The 26,312-nt window shown below is 30.8% G+C and overlaps 2 protein-coding genes and 1 long non-coding RNA gene across 4 annotated transcripts in view; all 3 read left to right on the plus strand.

Moving 5' to 3' along the window:
* Tudor-SN (Staphylococcal nuclease domain-containing protein 1) overlaps positions 1-26,312 on the plus strand; it is a 472,363-nt gene that overhangs the window by 170,972 nt on the left and 275,079 nt on the right. The window lies entirely within an intron of this gene.
* Positions 5,666-12,947, plus strand: LOC145319945 (uncharacterized). Its single transcript, XR_013880055.1, has 4 exons — positions 5,666-5,675; positions 8,739-8,773; positions 12,162-12,270; positions 12,817-12,947. It is a non-coding gene; the product is annotated as an uncharacterized LOC145319945 (long non-coding RNA).
* The window catches only part of LOC145319946 (uncharacterized), a 70,347-nt gene continuing 67,112 nt past the window's right edge, over positions 23,078-26,312 (plus strand). The window contains exons 1-3 of the mRNA XM_080162346.1: positions 23,078-23,203; positions 23,339-23,449; positions 23,712-24,344. Of these exons, the coding sequence (XP_080018472.1) occupies positions 23,078-23,203; positions 23,339-23,449; positions 23,712-24,344 (870 nt within the window). The remainder of the gene's footprint in view (positions 23,204-23,338; positions 23,450-23,711; positions 24,345-26,312) is intronic.

Raw genomic sequence — 26,312 nt, forward strand, 5'->3', positions numbered from 1 at the left:
ATTTAACATAAGTATAATTACATGTATGTACATTAAAACCTTATGAGAGTTGAATCTGAATATTATTAAAGTGGTGGATTATTTATTAATTTCAAAGCTTAATCTTGATTCTTTGCAGCACAGCTACTATAAAGCTAGAATATGTGTTCGCATTCGAATTCTATTAATAACCTAGTAATAGTGTCTAACTTTTTATCTTTGTGACGTAACAAAAATCCATCTCTTTTTTAGGGGTTTCCTTTCCCACCTCCCCTCTCATCCTTCGATTTTTGTTACGTCACAAAGATAAAAAGTTAGACAATATTACTTGGTTCCTATTAATTGAATGATCAAACTACCAATCCTTTTTGTTTATTTGGAATGCAGTTTGTTATTGTTGCCCTACAAATAAACACTATTGTCCTTGCTTTTAATGTGATATTAAAGCTTAAAATTTAGATAATAAATAATCTTTGCTTATAAAGAAAGAGAATAAATTTCAGAAAAAGATATTTAAGATTAAAATTTGATGAAAATCCAATGTTTAATTGGTCTGTTGTAAAAAAAAATCAGCTTTTAAAAGTTTAAAAGTTACCAAAGGCTGAATTAAACAACAGTCTTGTCGTTCATTACATGAATCCTCATTTGGTTTGTATTATCTATATTTTATCAAAATTGTCTCTATATCTATGTTCAAAACCTAATAATATAAAGACAGAATAAAAACTATTTATCAATGTACAAGAATAGATCTAATCATAGAAAACAATCTTGGATAGCTAAACTAAATTTCGCAAGAGATAAATCATTGGTATAATTAAAGTTAAATTAAGCGTCTTCACTAAAATTTATGTATAATTTAATGCTATTCTCCTAATGAAGTCAATATATGTTTTTTTTTTGTTGTTGATACAATAACAGCAAATTTAAGCCTCTTCTACGTGTTTGCACAGATATTTGATGATAAATTGTTATATTACGTCCTTAATAATGATTAATACAATTGTCGTAGTTTTTAATTATTAGTTGATTGTGCGTTTGGACACTGAAAGTTTGAAACAACCAACCAACCTATCTTGAAAACTTACACTGTTGAAGTTACGAAGACACTGACAGACCTATCAGCTTGTAGAGTAGTAACTCTATAAATAGTAAAAGTCATCACGCAATTAACCACGGCCGTACGTCTAATTGCCCCAAGTTTTCACAATACCAGATATTACAAAAGATTAAACAAGTAAGATTTTGTCCACTGTTCAGCGAAGATATACTTCGAAGAAATGTGTATACAATAGCCTAAAACTATCCGTGTTTCTTCTTGAATCTTCCTTTAATTATATAACTGAATCGGTTAAATAGTCTTTTCTCTAAGTTCCCTGAAATATTAGGCATTTTATAGCATTAAACCAGCCCTTTTATCAATACAGCGATGGCCACTTTTTAAATTCTTTTAAAAAATTATTATTGCGTGTCGAAATCATGTTTCAAGATCGAGATGATGGACTTATGTTCAGTGTGGCTGCGCTCCTAAATATTGGGGGCAGATAGTTTTTGCTAAATGCTTAACTATGACGACGCCCTTTGCAGTCTTTTGAATCAAATTTTGTAGAGTAGGGATAGGTTTTCAGAGAAATAATTGAAATATATAAATTTTAAATTAATTTATATAGATTAGGTGATTTTTTTATATTTTATACACCAAAACTTTAGTCTCTCCCCCCCCCCCCCTTAACTTAATAATATTTGAATTAAGCTTCCAATCCCCTCTTTTAAAAAGCTTGGACGTCCCATTAATATTCTATTTATATGTAGTTAGATAGATTTACAATTTTTTTCAACTTGAACTTTTTTATAAGTCTATACAGGTGTACTCTTTTAATTTTTGTTTGACATCTGTGACTTAATGGTACTTTTTATATTACTAATTGTATCATACCTTTTAAATAGAGCAGATACTCTTTAACTAACTAAGATATGTCCGTTTAACTGACTAATTTATGAATTTAGTATCGTAAAATAAAGAAAAATATTATTTTTAGGGTTGACATGCTTAGAACAATTTACCTTATCCTCTTTGGAATCAGCATCTTACAAATCTATTTAATTTATTATAAATTTAAAAACTAATTTGCCAAAAAAATTATATGTTTATACTTCAGGACTTTATGGAGATAATTACATTGCTTTTCTAAGTTATACCACATTGTTACAGAAATAGTCATGTAAGGTTTCATCTCGATAGGACGTTTCTATTATGCCTAAATTTAAAATATATATTTTAAAGACTGCAATTATGAAACACCTTCGCTTATAAAGTTCTTTAAAGGTATATTTTATTATCAAAATGCTAATAATTAAAAAGCTTTAAAAGAAATAATCTTGTTTATAAGTATAATATTTTTATCTTAAAACTACAGAAGAATCATTAATTAGATAAAGAAGTAGTTTTACTTATTTTATTCATCGGTCCGTTCATAATCTCTCACCCAACCCCTCCCCAATCACCTTATACTTATAGAGGGGATGGGTCCTATAGTGATAAATAGGATTTTACCATAGAAAAAATCAGCGATAAAATAAATAAAGTTAATTTTAATTGTCCTTAGTTTTAATCAAGATTCTCGCACCCTGCATATTTCAATTAGCCACTAATTAAAGGATCGTGCATTTTAAATATTATTATTATTTGTCTTTTAGCAAAATTAAGGAGAGAGGTTAGTGGCCAATGAGCTGTTTATTACAATGGTCCTAAAAGTTTAACAATAACATTTTCTTTCTCATTGACTTAACAACGACTTTCTTTCTTGCAATTAAAAAAGTTCAAGTACGACCCTTTTATCGATATTTTGCGAAATTGCGAACTTTTCATCCAAAATTAGTAATCGAAACGAATATCTACGAGTCAATTAGCACCAAACTCGAAAATTAAATCATCAAATATAGTTTTATTTTTTTAACGTCTTTATTATGATGCAAATAAGCAGTTGTAGGAAGGGAGGGGACATTGGAATGTAAGTTATATTTTACCTCTTATCTTGTTTGTTGGCTTAAAAACTTTTATTGAATTTTGATTTGTTGGCTCAAAACTAGCTGTATTTAAACTTTGCAACAAATAATTTTAATCCATAAAATGAGGTAATTGTGTCAATCATCATTAGGAATGTAAACAATTTATCAATAGTCTTATCCCTTAAGATCCCTGCTCTAATGCGTCCACGACTAAATATTTTTTGTGTCAATTCTTATTCCCTTAAATATCTGCAGATGCAATATCCTCAACCATAAATTGAGTGTCCAAGTTTGGTGAAGCTTCAATTCCGCACGTATTAAAAGTTACTCACAATTGCAATAGGTATAAGACAATGAACGATAAATTGATGTACATTTCCAATGATGATAAACAAAATTACCTCTTCTGTAGATTAAAATTATTGGTTGAAAAGTTTTGACAATATTAGTTTGGAACCAACTAATTACAATACTAATGTTATTTACTGGTTTTAAATTGTGAACTTAAAGCAAAAGTAACATGCAGTGGTTGTATCAATGATTTACCATTTGAATGCTGTAATGATTTGATAGATTTAGCGGAATTGATGGAACACTTACAAGTTCGATGAGTCCATGGATTAAAAAGTTTACAAACAATCAAGCAAAAATTTATATAATTGAAAACTAGGTGCTTTTACACAAAGTGCCTGTTGAGCTTTGAAAACACCCTCGCCCCACCTTTTTTTTTAAATAAATGAAAAACAAGGGAGTAGTAATGAACAAACAAACGAAAAAATACCTATATTATTTTCAATTTTGGGGGGGGGGACTAAAGTTAACAATGCTTAGCAGGGTGCTTTACGCGAAAGGACCAAAAATAATGAATTAATATTTATGATAAACCTTCTATTAGTAACTTGCAAGGTGGTGGGTTCGGATCTCGTTAAATAAAATCATAGCTAAAAACGTAGAAAATTGTATCTAACGTGGCTATATCGGACTTTATGATATAAAAAAATGAAAGAGTTATGCCTTAGCCCATAAACAGCAACAAACCTTTAGATAAGATCTAAAGTATTGAAGCAAACTCAAAATCTTTTTCTGCCTTGTTTGCTGTTTTGAATGTTAACCCGATGCTTTAAATTAACTCCAATTAACGAACAAGCAAATCTTTAACATAAAGATCCTTCTAAATAAAATTAAACTTTTTTTAATACCCTCACCTGTGCCCCTATCATCTGGAGAGCTGTTTCAACTTGGGGGGAGGGGGGGGTGTTGGCGATTGTCTAAATAAATAAAACATTTCCAAAATATTTGCGTTTGATAGCCTAAAACCCCCCTAGGACTAGCATAAATGTCGATAAATTTTACTTCAATACATTTTTTTTAAATATAAAGAATTTCCTGAACAAAGTTTAAGTTCCACCCCTAAAAAACATTTGGACATGAAAGAAAAATAGAAAATTGCATGGCCAAAAATTAAAGACTTGTAGAGTGGTTTTGCAACTACAGATCACTCAAAATTAATCTGAAATGTGCAATAAGGAAGTACTTACATTTTTTATTAGAGCAGCTATTCAAAAGTAAGGGTATGTGTATATGTCCTTTGACTGTCTGTCCGTCATTAAAAGATCACTGATCGGTTATGGTACACTCACCAATACACAACACATCCCCAGGACTTATAATAAGAAGCTACAATGTAAAGGGAAACCATATCGGTTTAGCGGTAAGCGAGATGCGAGATGCTTCGGTTCACACAGACCGACAGATACACAGACAAATATCCTGTTACTATAAATGTATTGTACGCTTGTTGTTGCTGCGCTGCATATGATTTTAATTATCCTTGTTTTGTATTGTTTTTATCCTCAAATTGATACAGAAGATTAGGGCCCAACATTTCATCAGTGCAATTTGGAATTAGTACTTTCAGAAACGAAGCAAAACTGCACTTAGATGTCCTTCTGTCCGTCTGGTCTACAAAAAATTTTAACTAAGATGAACAGAGTCTCCATCTTTGACTAAACAAACTAGAGTAGAACCCAACAGACAATCTTTATAGAGACGTGCTGAAGGGCGTGTGGAATAAAATGTTGATTATGTAGAAGGTGTAAACCTATGGGGTTGGATACAACCTGACACTCAAATGACACCCCTCTTGTAGTTGGTTTGAGACCAAAACCCTTTACACACCACTTATTTTGTAAGTATGTCAAATTTAAGTATGTTTGTGTTTTGCTGCGCTAACACCCATATTGATATTATTGAGCAATTTCATTTTATTTTAATGATTCCTAGAACAAAGTTGCATCTCGAAAATTTCATCTTAAAAATTGCCAATCTTTTAAATGAAATATTTTTTTAAATGCAAAAAATGTTAAAATTTTTTTTAATAAACAATAAAGATAGATCGATAAATAAAAAGATAAATATCTATTGATAGATAGATAGATGTAAAAGTAGTTAAATTAACAAATGGCTAATAAAAATTAATGCTAAAAAGTGTAATAATTTAGATTAACCTTAATTAGTAATCTGTTAAATGAATAAAAAACAAGGATGACAACGTACATAATAGTTCTGTTTGAGAAATTAGATTAACAGTACTTGTATTGTAGATTTTGATTCTTTTTTTGTAAAAAGTTAAAAATAAACGTTTCAACCCTATTGGGCTATAAAGGAATAGATCGAAATGCTTAATCGTAATAGGAATCTTTATTGCATGTTTCAAGCCATTGCGAAGACTCTTTCAAGTTTTCAATTACCTCAAATGATCTATAGGCTTAATAAATTATTCCTAAACCTTTAAGGAATCTGAATACAAATTTTAGAATTTACAATTATAGATATAATCTGGTGTGCCGTTCGAAGCTATAGAACGTACTTATATACCCTAATTTTAGAGAGCCTGCTGTGCTTCTTAGAAGGAGTGGTCATTATAACTCCTAATAAATTAAACAATTAAACTATCCATTTTATTAGTTTTTTTTGCTTTGTCCTTATTTAAATTTGGAATAGAAAGCTTTTTGCAGCAAAAATACTCTGCAAGCATAATTGATCAAATAGTAAGCAATTTAGATAAATTTTAATGAGTTAAAAATAATCTTTTTTAATTGTTGATCTAAAAAAAGAAATGTAATGGCTCGGCAGCGGCTAAAGATAATAACAATCCGCTGCATTGTCCAAATAATGGCGGCTAATGTAATTTTTTTAGCTTTCAGTCGCTTTAAATGGCAGCTGGATATTTCTGAATATCTCTCCTCATTTCAAAGAAATAAGGCCTCAATTATTCATAATTATTCAGTCCATATTTAAACTTTTTATTTTGTTCCTTACCTGGGATAAGGGAAGTTAAATGGAAACAACAAAGTAACTCTTACAAAGCCAATTACTCGCTGAGATATTAAACAATAATATATTATACACCTTCAAATATTGCCCCCTTTGTCCTTCGATCCTTAAACTATATTTAAACTTCTTGCTTAGTTTCCTTGGCCACCCCTATTTTAGATTTTGTTTGGAAGGGGTGTTTTCGTCTTGTATAGCAATAAATAAAGGGTAAAATAGCTAATCTTGTCAGCTTTTTACTTTTTCTACTACTGACCCGATTGAGTTCTCCATTTTAGGGAAGCTTCAACAACTTATAGGATGGTTTAAGAATTTTATGTTCATTTGGATGGTTTTAGGCTATTTTTCCATTTCTTTTCCTATGAATTCGGAGCCACTAGATGCTAGGGTCGCAGCCACTAGTTATTTAATAACATTTGCAATTAAAGATTTTTCCTATATCCTTCCTATACGCAACATTTAAAAAACATAAATTTGATGATGTTTTATATTTTAAAGTCTTCATATTAGCTTATCATTGTATGAAGGCTTGTTTTTATGTTGCTTAATTAAAATATCTTTATTAATCCTTATATTAAAATAACAGGAAGTTTGTGTGTCTGTGTCTGTGTCTGTGTGTGTAGAAAGACCTCGCTAACCCCCCAAAATGTTCTTTCTTCAAGTGCCCCTAAAGGCCTCTAGGGGCCTAGCCCCTAATAATGATACAAAATTTGTGGGATGTATGTATGCCTGTATTTTAAGACCTCCCATAGGAAAGAAAGGGTTTTCCTTTTCATAAAAATTTATATTTAGCATATTGGACTCATGAAAAATATTCAAATTTTTACTTTAATCCAGGGGTTATTTTGTTTTTCATCATTATACATCAATGCCACTGTCCTTTACGTTAAGATCTCTGCAAAGAAAAAGAGTGAAGGAAAGTAATATTCATAGAAATGCAACGCATCCAAAAAACCAAATTCAGAGATGATTTTCAAGAATTAAATAAAACAATGATAAAATATTGTGTACATGAACATTTACAACTTTATAGTAGCGCAGCAACTATATGATAGGTGTTGTCTTTGCGTCTTACAGTGTTTAATAATGTGAGAACTATATCATAAATGTGTCATGTTAAATGTAACAAAGAGTACACAAACACCAATAAATGTAAATTGTCATAGTTGCGCTACTTATGGCCAATATAATGCATGTTTTACCAACATACCATTGTTTTATTCACACTGGCATGGAAGTGTACTGTACATGCTTAAAAAATAATCAATAAATACTTATATATCTAAGGAAGCTATTCTGATAATACTGCAACTGTGATGGTTACTGGTTGTATCCCTAGCTTCTAGGGCTATGCATGTCAAAGTGTAGCGAAGGATAGAAGGGTAAAAAATGCATTATTTAATTCTAAAAACAAAATACTATCACTGGGCCAATGTACAGCTTCCTTAAAATTCAATCTAATCAGAGGTTAGCGAGATATAGGAAAATCAAATGCTTATTATATAAATTAAAATATTTTACGATTTTGTTAACATTTAAGAATAATGTAACAATGTCTTGGCGTTTAAACTGAACTTTGATGATTTATTTATCACTATAAAATTTAGCTGGATGTATAAAACGGCTCTTTAGCAGACAATCCTTCTTTCTAAATTTTTTTTTTCCTGCTCACAAGCAGGTTTAAAACTGAGGCTTATGCGCGGCTTACGTGAGGCTTCCGATCCCTGGTTTTAACAATGTAAATTTAAAAGAAAATTAACAAAACCTACCAAATTTACATAGACAGATATCCGCGAATAGAATATTAATAATGGCTAGTCTAAAAGTGCTCAATTCTATGATTTTTTTGTTTTTCGTGGACAAATTATCTGAAACTATAAGAATTACGACAAATTAGCTCTTTTAACTGCATAGTGATATTGGTAATGGGAATTATTAATCTGCGAATCAGTGGTTAAGTGTCTAAAATATTATGCATGAAAAATGTATTCTCTATATTGTAAAAGCATGCAAAGACAGTAAATATAATTCAATTGTTACATAAAATATGTAGGGTACAAAAAACCATTCATGTTTAAGCTTGCTTAGAAATATAAGAAGGGTATGTGCATTTAAAGGAAATTCTCTAACGCCCAAGAAATCACTTCTTTCCGATAGAGTCAAACCGGTTAAAAAAATACAAGAATAGTCCTTATTTTTAATGTCCATAAAAATATAGATAAATTTCTATTAATATATATAATCTTGCAACATTTTCTATAAGACACAGTTGTAATTCCTTAGATTCAGGATCAATGGGTGGCTGCACTGAAAGGATTCTCTACTTGATTATGTCTTTCTAAGTCTAAGTAAAAAATATACCAATTAAAATTTATTAAATTATAAAGATTGAAAAATAACAACTTTTTTGTTAACAGAAAGTAACCCGGACAGTCCTTTTCTGAATCATCAGGTAATATTAAAAATTTTTTTGATAGTACAGTTTTTTTCATTGTTAATATATAATGGATGAAAACCTGTCCTAGAACCTATATAAAGCTTTTCTGTAAAGGAGATCATTCGGTTGTCTGCTTTTCAAACAGAAATACAATACATACATTATATGTGATAATTAATGATAAAAAAATATTATTTTTTTTATTTTTGTTTTAATTTTGTATTTATCTTACTGTTTTAGTTATTAAAGCATTGTTAATAACATAAAATTAAATGTTCAAACTTAATGATTTTTACTGAAAAGAACCGCTCTTTACATTTTATAGACAATTAATTTTTGTGTGAGATACTTTTAAACATGGTGTGTCTTCATTTACACACATGTAGTACTTTTTCAGATACACATAATCGCATATTATTACAACAGCATAAGTATCCCTGACCACCCCCCCCCCCCCCCTCCCCTGACGCTAATAGCTGATTTCAAAGACCCAATACAAATTCGGGATGGGGTCTTTGCCTTGAAGGGAATGTTACGTAAGGATCTTGCCCCCTTTTTCGTTTACTTTAATTTAAAAAATATATGATTGGAAAAAAATATACGTGGAAATCAATGCACACCACATTTGGACTTAACGATTTAAGAACTATTCCTATAGACAATTTGTCATGCTGTTTAAAAAGCAAAGTAACATCAAGCTTTTAATTAAATCCTATTGTAATTTTAAGTTTATTTATCAAAGGGAACAGGCTTTAATTTGTTATAATTAGTGCGGTAATCTTAATTGTATGTCAATTTTCTATCTTTTTCATTTGGGAAATAGACCCTCCCTGCTTTTGTAATTTAATGATGGGGGAAGGAGATGAAAATAAAAAAAACTCTATTTTTTTTTATATAATGTTTAGTTATCATTTTATTCAGGTCTTTGTGTCTTAAAAACAAAATGTATTTTAATGTACCATATTTTGGTGGAATTATTATTATTATAAACTTTTACATTATTGTCTGAGGACAATATTAATAATTGTTTTCTTGTTGAAAAATACAAGCCAAATGAAATAGCATAGAAATTGCTTAAAAGTGTCCGTCTGTGAGTCTTTTTATAACTTAATTAATTTTGTTTTGCGCTATTTTCGTCATTATAATCAAGTGCAATAAAAAGTTTATTTTATAAGTAAGAAAGACAGAGATGAAAGTACAATAATACAAATAATCCTTCTAAAGCTTTTCAGGGCTCATTTTGTCATGCAATTTTTGTGAAGCATTTTTTTTTTAGGGTTGAGGTACCCCTTTCATTTAGGCTTTAATAGCAAAAAGTTTTCCGGGGCGGAATAGGAATTTTCACAGTAGAGCAATAAGCGAGATCTTTCTTTACAGACAGATATCATTTAATAAAAAAGAAAGAAAAAAACAATTTCTGTAAATAATGAATATTTTATGTCTGATAAGAAAACATTTTTCTTTTGAATTGAAATGCATTATATTTTAAACTCTAAATTTTACTAATAAATTCATTTAACCAATTAAATTTAATTGATTTCATTTTTTTCGTGATTTTTGCAAAGTTTATTGTAATTTCAAAGGTTTTTCCTATAATCAAAATTTTTCTTTAATCAAATAAAAAGGTCAAAGAAATTGAAAATTTTAGTATCCAGATTTTTATATATTTCCAATGACAAAAATGGATATTGTGGATATTATGACAGGGGAAAAATTTACGTCAATATAGCTTACTATTTCCCTTGTCATTTATTGGTCGGGTCGTTCATTCAGTAGGAGGGTAAAGGATTGGGTAAAGGTGGTATAGGGAGGGGATCGTTATTTAAGCCCACTGCAAGTACCAGTTATAAGAATTGTCTTTTAAATGCTTGTTCTCATTTGAATTCAATAAAACGGGGTTTCACCCCAACTATAGCCCCTATCCCATGCAGGGGGATAAACTTTGTCTTTTTTAGCCTAACCACGAAACTAAAAAAAATATAATTTAGTCTCATCTTTAATTGTTTAAAAGAAATAGTTTGTATATACATAATTTAACTTTTTAAGGGGGTTCAGTATTTTGGCATCCTTGTTTTTTTTTGCTAAGCTAAAAGCAATGTCATCATGTAATTATACAAACTAAATCTAAAATCAAAGATCTTGACAATTATAACATTATTAGAATAACAAACATTTCATATTAGATAAATGCAGAAATCTTAAGGGATAAGATTATGATAAATTAGTATCATACATCCCCGATAATGATAAACAAAATTCCACTTATATGGATTTAACTTATTGGCTTTAAAGTTGATACTACTAGTTCAAACCAACTAGTCAAAATTCAATTAAAGTCAACGAATAAGACAACGCGGTTATAAAACTTTTGGTACTTATATACCTCCCTCACCCCTTAGATGAATGCCTATTATGTTTATGTCTATGGGAGCAAAGCTAAATAAATCAGACAAAATTACTTGCAATATATCCTTTAGAGATCTGATGTTTATTTATTGTAAAATTGCTTGAATTTCGGGATACTGTTCCCTGTTATAAAATCCGGGGAGGGAGGGCACATTGGGGTGTAAATTTCAAAGGTACCCTAAGTTCAATGAACAAGTTCTATCATTTGCTGATTTAAAACTTGGGGCACCTTAATTTACTCATTATTGGTTGGTTTAAATTATAGCAGTCTAACTTTTTAATATACAGAATGTTTGAATTTGTCAGGGATGTACATCAAATTATCGTCTATTGTCTTATCCCTTAAGATCCCTGTCCAAAACCCAACTAGCTATATGGATGAACTAATTCCTTTCTATTCTTTTATTGTTGCAGTTATGATTTAACTGTCATTGGTGTTCATAAGATACTTCAAAAACATTAAGCTTGGAAAAAAAGCAAATTTAGATTATCATGTTTTGCATACTCTATAGTTAGTTTATTTTAATTTTATCTAATGGACAACTAAATCGTAATTATATAAAGAAGTAAGATTTTTTTTGTCTGTAGTAAAGGATTATCTTAAAACCGCTAAACTGTTACAGATCTCCTATACAGAGAAGCTTCTAGAGGCGCAGTCGCTAGTAATACATAGTATAATACATATAGTTGCTATTTTCCATAAATTTTTTATAACTTTACAGAAACATCGTTGTCATGTAATGATTTGCAAAGTTTATTTTTGCTGACAAGACCTACATCTATATAAAATATCAACGCTATCTTGATAATTAAAACTACTTTGGATTTAAAGTATTTGGATGTTGCAAAGGATCTTGCTAACCGCTGAACCGCTATGGTTCTCCTTAATGTACCACCATCTCTAAAGAGAAATCGTCCTTAGAATAAATTACCCTCAAGTGCCCATAGAGGCCTCTAAGAGGCGTAACTACAAGTACTAATTTGACTTAAATTGCAGGTGAACGGGAAGTCTCGCGTGTCTCCGAACAAGAGCCACGACTCTGGTTATTCTGACTCCGATGAGGGGAGCAAATATTTCTTGGAGGATGTCATATACGATCCGGCAGGTTAGTACAACAATATCTTGGCTATTATTTGAGATAGTATGCAAAATTATATAATGAAATTATATGTACACACTACACATTGATAGATTGATAAATGATTCATTACCTAACTAACCATAATTATGACCTTTGAGTAGCTTACTGGCGGCATTAGCGTAAACGATAGCGTTCGTGCTTGCTATCGGAAAGGTGTCGGGTTCTAATCTGGTCCACACTGTGGCATACTAGAGACGTTAAAAAAGGTTATACTACTGCTATGCTGGCATGTCAAATTATTGGTGAAAGTAGGGGCTATGCTTTTGCCCATAAACAGTCGCAACTCATTACCATTCACAGTTAGGACTTCTAGACATAGGTAATACAATTAAAGGGTTGGTTGTCTGTTTTATGTGTTATCCTTGTGTGTTAGAGTATCACATCCCATTACAAGAGGATGATGCTCTGCCTTCTCTAGATGATCACTTAAAATCGAAGGAGAATCCCGCCCTAACGAGGTAATTATCTATGTAACTGTAGAGTAGCTTCGCCAATAATGATTTGTTCTAGGAGATATTGGAGATATTGAGGATCTAAAAGAAAACCTTAGACAACTTGAATCTGATTACATCAAATTTGAAAGAGAAAGATCCAATATTCTACCATTTTTTGAAAGGAAAAAAAATCATTGAAATTTTAATTTAAATGACAAATTATTTTTTGCAGGTATTGCCAATAAATTTGCATGGCCACAGTAAAAGTGTCTGACTATGACGTCAGAAAAAATTAACAATAAACCAATGAGAAGCCAGTATTCACAATGGTAAAATATATAGCGGCCTCTCATTGGTTAGTTGTTAATTTTTTCTGACGTCATAGTCAGACACTTTTACTGTTTTCAATTTGCATACCTCTTTTGTTTTTTAACATTTTGTGCTTCAATTTCTCAATTTTGCCAATAAATAATAAAATAACCCTTTAGCTTTATTTTAATACCATAAAAATTCTTAAATTAATTTTTTAGATTATAAAATTATGAATTTAATCTGTACTTATTTTAAATAGAATATTTTTATAGAAAAAATTCCATAGATATTGAAATAAGTAATTTAAAGTGATTTGAAATTCAATTCATAATCTTCAAATTTAATTTTTATTTTTTTAATATCAAACTTAAAACAAAGACAATTATAAGCACAATAGCAAAATGTTTTGGAAACAATAAGCAAATAAAAATACAAAAAGACCAATGATTTGAAACCGATTACAGGGGCGACAGTACTCGAACTTCGATTCGAGAACTATTTAGATTCGAGCAGAATCGAAACAGCCTAGAATTCAATAGGAAAGGATTTTTTACTTGATGAGAATTATTTATCTGTTCTTAAGCAATATAAGAATTAAGGACTGCTAAAATATATTTTTGAAGGGGAAGGATGTCCGAAAATAACCTAAAACCATCCCAAGACTAAAATTTAAAAATACACTAGTCTAAATTAATTGAATTTCCAAACGTTCCAGCCACCAATGGCAATCTACAGATGAGTAATTTTGTCTATTATCATTGGGGGTGTGCATCAATTTATCGGCTATTGTCTTATCCCTTGAAATCCCTGGACATAACCCAGAAAAAATAATCCTAACAAAACGTTAGATTCGAGTTGACCAACGGTCCCAGATTTGACCTGACCCATCCAGGTATCCCCAGGTTCGAGCCCCTACACCACACTCGCCTGCTGCAGGATTTCGATGAGGAGTACAACTTCTCTTCCCTGCAAACTGTTGTTGATTCGGAAGTTGCGGAAAAACCGAGGCATGTGCATATTAATAATATGTGTATAATAATAGCTACAGAGTTGCTACGCTTATAAAAATATTGCACATTCTCCTTTGCGGTCGGAGGGGGAATGGAGTTGAAAATAAGGAAATTACAGAAGTTTAAAATATTTAGGTAAACAAGGACCTAAAAACAAAGGTTTTCATATAAAAGGTTGAAGGAAACGGTAAATGACTTTGACTGACTTACAGTCGGAAATTCATTATCAAACAGGGGACATGTACAAAATTGTTAGCCCTCTAGCTCTAATAGGAGCCGAGATCAACGAGGTAAAACAATTCGTTTCTTTACGTTTGAAAGATTGCGTTTTAAAGCTTATACATTTTCGAGGAAAAAAAATTTGCTGCAGATTGATTTATAATCATTAATTCTTTTCTTAAAATTTGCTCTAAAAGAAAACAGACCTACAATTTCAATTATAGAGAAGCAGGGATTTTCTTAATGAAATATGAAGATCTAAAAACTAGTCGTGTAAAATTACCTATTTCTATAGACAATTTATAACACTAATTTAACATGCTAGTAGAAGAGTAGGTTAAGCTGAAAACCTACAGTTACGATACAGTATCAAATAATTTTAAGAATAGCGTTAATTATACTTCTTTTATGCGGGGGTGGGCCCTTAAATTCTACCACGGTTAACGTATGGTTATTTAAATAATGATGTAAGAAAAAAAATATATAAATTAAAGATAGGTGGCTATATAATTATAGTTTTATATGGATGGATAGACTGATGTTTATAGATATCTAGATACACATATGAAATTGATAGATGATAAAACGCGAGAGAGAAAGAGACAGAGGGATAGACAGACATACTGACATACATACAAGCTTACAGATAAATAGTAAGACTTACGTGTGAGTGTAACAAATAATTTATTTTATATGATCTATCCCTCCCCCCTGACAAAAATTTCCTACCCACCTCCACGACTAGTCTTGGGCTGTCATTCATTATACCTAATTAGGTTTTAATTCAAATATCATTTGCCAAAATATTATAATTAAAAATAGCTTTCCCGGCCAATTTTATAGGTTATTTAGTTCAATGATATTTGTTTTATATAAATTTCGTAGTTCGGATTTATAGATAGTTGTTCTCGGAAACGCAAATAATTTATGTATATTATGTTGACTCCGAGGGGCCAAGCGACCGTGTCAACAGAATAGGAAGTAAAACCTAGAAAATTATTTACGTATTCATGGACTATTTCTATAACATATTGTTTTTTGGACCTACTCTTTTATAATAAGCAATTCAGAGAAATAAATTTTAATTGTATAGCACTTTTTAATAGAAAAAATTCATATTAGGCAGTTTTGAAATACTTTTCACCCTTCATTACCTACTTTTATTTGACGATTTGTTATAATTGGGTTTTTGTTACCCTACTTTGGAGCATATTAGAAACATTGATTTAAGATATTCTGGACATGTTGTAAATCCGTTTTTAAACGAGTGAGTAAAACAGGAATAAATATATTGGCAGTCTATATTTTTGTAATGATGGCAAATAAAAAGAATTTAAACATATTTTGGATATTTTTTAACCCCACTCGATAAAAATAGACATATTTAACATATTTTGTGCATTTTGTAACCATACTTGATAATATAATGGCATATATAGACACATTTAATATATTTTGTGTATTTTGTAACCCTACTTAATAATATATGGGCATATATAGTAATATTTTATATATTTTGTGTATTTTGTAACGCTACTAGATAATATATGGGAATATATAGACACATTTAATATATTTTTTGTATTTTGTAACCCTACAATAATATATAGGCATATATAGAAATATTTTATATATTTTGTGTATTTTGCAACCCTACTTGATAATATATGGGCATATATAGACACATTTAATATATTTTGTGTATTTTGTAACCATACTTGATAATATAGGGGCATATACAGACATATTTAATATATTTTGTAACCCTACTTGATAATATATATGGGCATATATAGAGACATTTGATATATTTTGGGTATTTTGTAACCCTACTTGATAAAATTTTGGGGGCTAAAAATATTTGCGCGCGCCATTTTACTCCCCCCACCTTAAAAAAAATTTAATCCCCCAAAACAAAAAAACTTGGACGCCCATGGCATATATAGACACAATTTATATATTTTGTGTATTTTGTAACCCTACTTAATAATATATGGGCATATATAGACACATTTGACATATTTTTGGCCACCCGACGGTTAACAATGATGCTATCTGATCAAAAAATTCGTCCTTTTCTTCGGATAATTGAGTTAAAATAGACTTATTTATTTTCTTATAGCTTTTTCTATTTTTAGGGCAAAAAAGGTTTAAAAACCTCATCTTTTAGGGATTTCCATTCATAGAAAATAGAATACTAGAATTTTTTTATTATCAACATTGAACAAAAAGTATGAAATAAAGCTATAAATCTTTTTTAAAAATGTAAAAAAAATCCTAAAACATGTGATATTGAGTTCATTGACACCATGAAGTCTCAACAATCGGCAGATAAATCAATTTTAAATCTTCTATTTAACTATACATACAATCTATAAGTGTGTTGTCTATAATTGAAACTGCTAGCCACCATGCAAGGCGTTTCTTTGTAAAGTAGCGGTTATAGGCATAAACTATTCCAAACTACATTTACTATCACAATGGCGTACACACGATATTCGTTGGGAGAGAAGGGGGGGGGGGGCTATTCTAAACCAGCTTAAAACCTGAAATAAAAGACAGATGGACATACATACACACATCTTTCTAGTCTCAAGATTCTATTAGATTATCATTCCCGTTTTTTACTTAATAATCTGAAAATTTAAAGAACTTAATTTTAAGAACTTTCAGAGCTTAGGATTTAAAGCAGACATTTAATTGTCTAAAAGTCCTTTCTAAGCATGGTAATGAGATGCGCCTATTTTTGAGTATGGGCATCCTTGCTATTAAAGTCACACAAATGACAAAACGTGTTTTTAGGCATGATATAGTTTTTAAAAATGCGCTACGACCAAACATTTAATTATACTTGTCACTCGCTATTTGTAGTAATAATGGATAAAGAATACGTGGATATTGTGAGAGATTTTCATAAACCCTGATGATATATTTCTCTCAGCTGGTTAATACACCGCCACCGTATAAATTTACCCCCTCCCCTGACCACGGAGGAACATATTGACCATTAATTGAGGACTCTATTAGCAACCTAAATTGAAGACAAATAAATCCCTGTCACAACATCCATGTATTCTAAGTCCATTGTAGTCATTTGTTCGTTTTTTTTATAATAGTGCCAAACTAATGATAAAATGATTCTTTTGTTCAAAACTTTTATAACAATAAAATCATCGATAGGGAGAACTTTCAAAGTTACCAAAAGTTGAAAGTTTAGGGAAAATATATTGATTTACTACAACTATTTTGCTTGCAATTTTAAATTTTCACTTAAAATATACAATCTATATCTTAGGTAAACTAGTATGTATTTTTGTAGGCCATAATAAAAGTTTTCCTTATAAGATAAGATAGTTTTTTATTTTTAGCGAAGGCTCTTCCTAACCCCTGAACCGATACGGTTCCTTTTTACAGCAAACCTTCTTATAGTCCCATGGAGGGTAACCATCTCAAAATAAATTACCCCTAGAAAAAATGAGAAACCCCCCAAAAATTCGTTTTTAAACTAAAATTGAAAGGATCAACTTACCCCACCCCACAATTTCCTAGGTGTCCCTAGAGGCCTCTAGTGGCGTTGCCGCTAAAATGTACAAAGTAGAACACTTTTTGTTAGCAATAATCAAAAAAATCAAAAGATTGTTTGCTATTTTATGCTATTGTTTGTATTTTATAAACATAATATAAAACGGACAATGTAAAAGGGGTCAAAACAAACAAATAAGATTATCTTGACCCCTTAAAATACATTTTTTTGTTGTTTTAACGCCTTTATTGTGTAAATATTATGAATTATAGATGCAAAGCATCTCTATAAGCATCCGCTTCCATCACTGACTGACTGACTAAGAAATGTTGTGTAATATATTGCAATTAGAGTGCCTTTTAGTAAAAGAGCTGTTCTATATTATTGTTTATGTTAGATAACAACCAGGAATAAGGTATAACCAACAAGAGAATAAAATCTAAAATAATATTTGGGGTGCAAATGGAGAGGTCGTCAATTTTACGATGTGTTGCCCCCCAACGACAGCTGAAAAACACGTATAGGTTTCGTGATTTTTTCCGAATTAATTTCGTTATTGGTATGAGCTGGATAACAACCCTTTTTATTTTTTGTTGTAAATTGTAAATGTTATGCTAAAATATATACTCACTAGCGGATTCACCCCTAGCATCGAAGGGACAGCTAAAGGCTGAGAAAAAAGCTTAAAAACAAGACTTAAGTCTGAAAATAGAATAGCCTAAAACCATAACAGGACCTATGTATAGTTAGCGAAGATAGAAAATACAATCGGGTCAATAGTAATAGTTTTTTTTTTTATTTTGAAAGAAAGTATTATATATTTTTATTAGATATTTTTATACCAAAAACAAAGATATAAGTAGAAAATTCACATAGTAAGGGTAAATTTGGCAATAGTCGGACAGACGGACAGACACAGTTCACTAGTAGTACGTATGTCTGACAGAATGAAAAAAATTAAAATTGTCACATTTTCAAATAAAAATCAACTAATTTTTTTCAAGGTTTCTAAAAAGGAGGTGTTTATGTTTATATGAAACTTTTAAAAATCACAAAATAAATTTTTATCTAAAATTTATCTTTTGATTAAAAAAAATATTAATATTTTTTATATTTGAACAAAGGGGGAGTCAAACTTGAAAGTTTAAACCTCTAATTTTAACAACCTCAAACATTTGAAACCCCTTTGTTACCCCCTCATAAAAAAGCTTGGATGTCCTTGTATTTGAAATTGTAATTTAAAATTTAGCCCAATGGTCTAAACACCTTTTAAAATTATTAAAGTACATTTAAAATTAAAATTATTAGTTGTTCAAGACAAAATTGGCGCGGGTTTAAAAAACATTCTGTTACTGTATGATTTCAGAATTGTTCTTTCTTAAGTTTTTTCTGTATCTTTCAGATATAAATGTTCATGGACACAAGTATTAGTAGCAGCAAAGCTTTTTAAAAATAGGGCCTGTCTCTAAACCTTACTTTTCATTATGTTCAGGGAGGGAGAGGACATTAGGCTGTTTTTTACAATAGTTCCCAAAATAGTATAATAACTCTTTCTTATTCTTTACCTTTTATACTTTGGGGACTATAATTGAATTTTGAGGGGTTGGTTTATTAAGTTTAGTATCCAAACGTTTTAACCACTAGTTGTAATCTAAAGAAGGGGTAATTTTGTGTATCATCATTGGGGATGTACATTAATTTTTCGGCCATTGTCTTTTCCCTTTAGATCTTTGATTATATCACATCGTCACTATATCTGAATTAAGGTATATGTAGATTTTAAACTTTAATGTTTGATATTTGATGATCTATCATACAAATATGCCATATTCAGTGATTTATTCACATAACCGCTACGTTTATAAATAGGTAATCTTGTTAATCTATTGCCAAAATATTTTCTTCCTTAATTTAATAATCATCATGCCATACTTATCTTATCAACAAAAACATTAACAAAACTTGTTTTTGTTGCGCTACTTATGAATATAATTGTCCTTGTTGATGTAGTAATTACTAGTATACTATCTCATTTTATTTCTTCAACTTTTATAAGAAACAGCAAATTAATTAGAGAGCTAATTATGAACCTAACCCTGAGTTTTTGGACGATAGTAAGCCTATTCAATGAAAAAAAAACGTATAATAACTTTTTAAAATGTCCCTAAATGTTTAATTTTAAGGTATTCTTTTTTACTAAGAAACTAAAATTAAAGCCAGTTTAAGCAAAAACATAGCAAGCAAATTTTGACAAGTCTACCCATTGCAGAATTATGTTGTTTTGTGTTAAATATCCAATTTAAAATGTTAAACAGATGTCATACATGAAATGCACTAACGTCTATCTTTATCTTCTTTTTTTCTCCCACCTTCCATTTTTTGTACATTTTAAGATTTGTAGCATCATTATAAGTCGCAGTTTTCCCCACTTTTGGAAAGAATATTGGGTGTCTTTTTTCCCTATCTAACTTTCCCACTGAAGTTTTTTAAAGTTCCTATAAAAGATGACGTCATACTGGCCTGCCATTGGTAATTTAGTCTGTGTATTAGCCATTTGTATTGTATGACTCATTTTTTATAGGCACTATATTAGCTTCTTTCCTACTCCTTTAGATGATAAATTGTTTATTTACCTCTCATGCGCTGCATACCCAGAAGTATACGGTTCCCTTTAAACCAGCTATATGATAACAAGACTGGTTTCAATCATATGATTTTTAATTTTAATATCCGCGGAACGCTGTCTATAGTACAATGCCTTAAATAACTACTCTTTTTTTCTATTTTAAATTTTTCTTATCTAAAATTCTATTTTTGTTTTTATTAGTCCGTCCGTAACGCATTGGAAAAAAAACGAAATTTTCTCGGCTTCTATACAAGATAGACAGCTGAAATTCTTAGTGAAGATTCATATGACATATGCCCATCTGATTTATACATTTTTTGTCCATCTGTCTGTTATTTAAGGTACTAGATCGATTCCTAGATTTTCAAGTTTTTGTGATTTTCTCAATTCCTTTTCAAGATAAAGGGCTGAAAATTTCAGGGATTAATCAATTTTAGATTTTACTTATTTTGACGAACTTTTGATAATATTTGTCTATTAATTGGGGTGCTAGATCGATTCCTAGATTTTTGGGTTTTCTTGATTTTCTCGATTCCTATTCAGGATTGACGGCTGAAATTATCAGGGATTGAATATACTCATATTCTACATATGTCCATCAAGTTTCATTAAGATTTGTTTATTAATTGGGGTGTTAGATCGATTTCTAGATTTTTAAATTTTCGTGATTTTTTCATGTTAAATGTTTATTGTATGACACGGCTCTATAGTAAATATTTTCCCAATATCCATTCATAATTTTGAGCTTCGCTACTTATGGATGTTGCCATCCTTGTTTTATGCAAAAACGCATAAAATTAGAAAATGTTCTTATTAATCTAAATGTGTCATTAACATTAGTCCAATGAATCATTTCTACAATTAGAGGATACAGAAAAATATTATGAAAATCAAATCAAAGCAGTGGGTTAATATTTTTTGTTGATTGACATCCATAATTATATATTTTAAAGCATTATAACAGCTCTTAGTTTCTTTCTAAGTCTGTCTCTTACAATAACTCGCCTTGTCTTAATTTTGAATTATTTCAACGCCAATTTAGATTAACATGATCTATCTTTGATAAAAGTCGGGAAGCACGCATATTTACTGTCAAGATTTGAACTCTTCCAGCGTATTAAGTATCTTAAAGATGCTGTGAGTATTGGTGCAAAAAATGGGGACAAATTTTAAATTGATTTGACGGGGCTGATTATTTACGTCACAAGTGAGGGGAAAGAAAAGGGAAGGAGGAAAGAAACCCCCTAGAAAAGAGATGGGGGTATGACGTCACACGCCAAAACAATTTGAAATTTGTCCTCATTTTTTGCACCAATACTCACAGCATCATCTTAAATAGCAGAAGAGAAAAATATATTTCCCCTATATAAAATTATTGTCCTCTAGAGCAAAGAGTAGATGCTGAGGTTACAAGCTGAACACTAACAGAAAATATTTAACCTTCTATCTTTAATAGCAGCCTTAACGTAATTGACAGACGTAAGGACGGACATTGGAAATTACAGAGTAGCTTCACAATTAAGAAGGGGTGTGTGTGGTCCATTGGCTAAACAAGCAATTATATCAATTTCCTTGCGCCCAAATAGTTTTTATGGTCTGTCAATCAAAGTTTTGCAAATCAATTTTATTGTCATAGATTGGCGGCGCTAATGTATATTAGAATCAATAGGGCTATAACAGTCACGGATGAGGTATATTAAAAAAATAGAATTTAAGAACATCTTATAAAATGCGAAAAAATATACTGCAACATAAAACATTTAAAATGTTAACATAAAAAATAAAGTGTATGGGTTATTTTAAAAAGTAAAAAAATTGCTTGTGTTTATAAATTTTCTCAATGTAAATATAAAGCCTTATCCCCTAGTCCTGATCAAAAGCATAAATTAGATTGCAAAGACAAATGAAACCTACACAAAATAGTTTATCTAACTTGATTTGCATGTTCAACATCTGTTAATTGTAATTCTAGAATACAATAAATCTAAATTGTGTGATTAAAGATGAAAAATTTAATTAATAAAATTTTTAAAAAAGACATTTAATAGTTATTTCTCGTATCGTATTATAAACGGCTTTCCGTGGATAGAGAATGTACAATTATAAGATTAAAACTAGTTTTTTTAGCCCCTTGTTGCCGAAGGCACCGGCTAAAAAAACTAGTTTTAATCTTGTGATTGTACATTTCTATATTCGTAGAAAACTGGATATAATACGATGCTAGACATAGTTTTTTTCGTATGGATGAGAACCGGTTCCTATCCACCGGATTCGAATGAATACGAGAAAATCTATTCCAGTATGGCTTTGAAATTGAAATCCGCTGGATTAGAACCAGTTCTTAGTCGTACTGAAAAATATGTATCATAAAAATCTTCCATTAGTTTTTCATTTACTTTCTGCAGAAAGAAAATAATACAAATATGATATAATATTATTATGCACTATTGAAATAGTGATCCAAGCTATGTGACCCAAGTGTATGTATCATGCAGTGGAGGAAATACTTCAATCGTTAAGCAGGAAAGTTCTCATACGTTAAACCCAAACAATTGAACAAAAGCTTTATTGGTAATTTTACTTGCTTTTTAACATTTTCATCAATGTTTCATTGTTAAATATTTTTGTATAACTTTGAGTTTAATGTATGAGTTACCACCAGGATGAGACACAAAAGACCATAACTTTGATCAATGAAGTGGACTCCACAAACTCAATCATCAACAGCAATAACAAAGTTATCAAGATCAAGAATGATAACCAGATCTTTATCAGGAATGTAATTCAAATTGACTAAATCTAAAGTAACTTTGAAGGCATTGGATTTTTTATAATAAATAGTAAAATGAAATTCTAGGAAATTTTGAATAGATTTTAAGATTGCCAATTTGAATATGCAATGACTTTTAGTGATGGTAGAAGTTTCAATAATAATAACAATAACACTTTTGATGGTCTTACTGGAGTTGTGTCTAAAAAGAATAAAACTCTTCTTAGAATTGCTCCTCCTATGAAACAGGTAAAACTATTCCTAAATAACCTCCACACTAACTATATTAAGAAATGTAGATGGCTTCATTTTATACAACTTTACCCGAACCTTAATTTTTCATTATACAATCTAAAATAAATGTTGATATATGATACTATTTAAAAAGTCAATGAACTAAAGGTTTAAATAAAATTTATCAAAGAGGCATTCACCATAACTTTATTATTATTTTGAATATCAAACACTGCTTTTATTTCTTTGTTTGAATGTCTATAATGTTTTATTTTAGATTGATGAGGTGCAAGTTAAAGTAAGCAGTCCCTCCATAACCAACACACCACTGACTTATGATTTTGCTAATTTTAGTAAGGACCATGCCATCCGCTTGCCATTGGATAGTAATAAAACAGTCGTTACTCCATCTCTATCTAGTCATATACTTACATCACCGTCCAAAGTTTTGGCGGTCAATGGTGAAAAAGGCATTATTGGTTCCAACAAAACATTGTTGATTAGCTACGATTCTGATGCTGAACAATCGTTGGAATCGTTGACAGACCGCCTGTTTGCCACTGACATTGGTGGTAGTGCTAAAAATGGCGGCATCGGGAATCGTGTAAATTTTCTCGCAGCCAGTGAAAAATCCGCAAGTGATTTGAGGTCAAAATCTGAGAACGCAGATTTTGAGTTTTCCCGTTCTAGTCAATCAAACGAAGACGACACAAAAGCGAGCATTGCTCCATTGTCCGATGTTGTTACAAAAACTACAAGAAAAAGTGTTGCCGAACGACGGTCGTCTGGCCGGTTTTCGCGCGACGATTTTAGCCGAATTTCGTCGCGCCGGCTGCAACGTAATCCGACCAAATTGAGGCACACAAAGTCAGATCTTACGCTTCATTCGTCAGCCAGCGCTGATATCAAGGTTAGCTTCATTTTCACTCTTGTTTTGGCTTCCACTTCGAAGAGTGCAGCTACTCTGTAATCTTTAAATGATAAAAGTAAAAGGATGTATGTCTGTACTGTAACATCTTGCTATTTGCTGGAATGATATGATTTTCATAGTTTCCGAGTGGGGAAGGGGGAGGGTTAATAATTATTTTTTATGGAGGGAACGCCACCCTTCCAACAGAAATTGCCTCCAGAAGAAAGGGCCTTTTTATTTTTTTTTCCTTTTCCTATTCCAAACTAAAATTCAAAATTGGGGTGGAGGGCTCGACTTCTACAACCCCTCCCCTTACGACCTCAAGTTCCCCTTCACTCTTCTAAGGGATGTTCTCTGCTGTTCTCAGTAAATACAAAATTATAAAAACAGACAAAGATTATGAGGTTTAATTTCTAGAAAATTGACAATGTAAGGAAATAATTGTGCCAAATTTATTGTGATATGTGGATTTTTATATTCTAGTTAACTAACTATGTATAGTAACATCCTAGTTAATAATCATATTGTTGTTGTGTTGGTTCTATATCAAATAATTGGCCTTTGATTATTTTTATTTATAAAGAGACAGCATTGTGGATAGGTATTATAATAAACAAATTATTAAAATTATTTACAAGAATAAGACAAAAATCAAGCTCAAAATTGAGAATACTACTTTTGATTGTTGTATGATTTTCTTTTGGGTAAGAAGAGGTTTAGAAATTTAGCTCATGGCTCCGCAGGGGTTTAAATAATTGTTTGCTCTGTTCTACGATCATTTTTTATATCAAATTTGCCCCTATTATTATAAAGAGACAGAGCAATACTTTTTTGTTAATCTTTTGTTAGAATAAAATGGATGGGTGGTAGCTGTTAGACCATCTGTCTGTTTGTCTAAAATAGCCTTTAGTTTTTAGAGATCCTGGCAGGTTTTAGGCTATGTCTTTGTGTATAAGGGCAATGGGAGATTAATTCCCCTAAGTTGACACTAAAAAAATTCCCCTGACATGAGATTAGTTTTCAGGGGAGCTTTGCAAATAAATTTTCAACATAAATATGCTTATGTTAAAGTCGTTTTGACGCACATTTGCTAATTACAGTAAAACTTGTGTATTAATTACCCTGTATGGAGGTATCCTGTTAGAAATAATTATAAACCATAGTTTTTTTCACGCCTCTAATATTCTGAATAAATAGGAAATGTATCTAGAAAAAAATAATAGCTGAATTAACAAGATTTGAAATTCCTTAATAGCTTAAAACCTCCCGAGAACCAAATAATGGGCGTCATTAAACAAAGTACCCTGTTCAGCATTGAAACACTCCCGTCTTTATTATTAAAATACATTTTAGAATAAGGGGAAGGGGGTAATTTTTCGTTTATTTATTTGTTCCTTAGATAGTCAGTTTATTTGTTACTCAGTTAGTCAGGTTAGGTTAGTGTATCGGAACGCTATCCTAGCCGTTCTCGATATCTTAATCTCAAGCCCTCCGAATGACCAACATGTGAAGTTTACAAATGTGTATTTATTACCATGAAAACAGTGAATCACATTATGATGTCAAACTAAGCAGAAGGCTTATTTGAGATATTCCACACATCAGAGCACATGTATATTAAAGCAATACATTATTTTTATTCACTTAGCTCCTCACGTGGGACTAATCAAAGGAAAAGTGCGCGTTTCTTTTGTCTGTTTACAAGCCACGCGCCGCGCGGAGATAGTTAGGAATGCCGCGTAACACACTCATTCTCTAGGAAATTTGGTGTAAGGAAACAGGGATTAATGGGTTCGAACTTGCCAGGGAATACAAGAAAAACATACCGAAACACACCCGTCTATTCACTGGGAATCGAACACAATACCTCATCTTTGCAATATGCGTGCAGACAGTGTCCACAAAATCACAATCTCACAACACATAAACCACAAGAGTTTAAAATGTTATGGCCAAAAGGCCTAAAAT

The sequence above is a fragment of the Acartia tonsa genome, chromosome 5 (assembly GCF_053477335.1).
Source record: "Acartia tonsa isolate MP-2025a chromosome 5, ASM5347733v1, whole genome shotgun sequence".
Lineage (NCBI taxonomy): Eukaryota > Metazoa > Arthropoda > Copepoda > Calanoida > Acartiidae > Acartia > Acartia tonsa.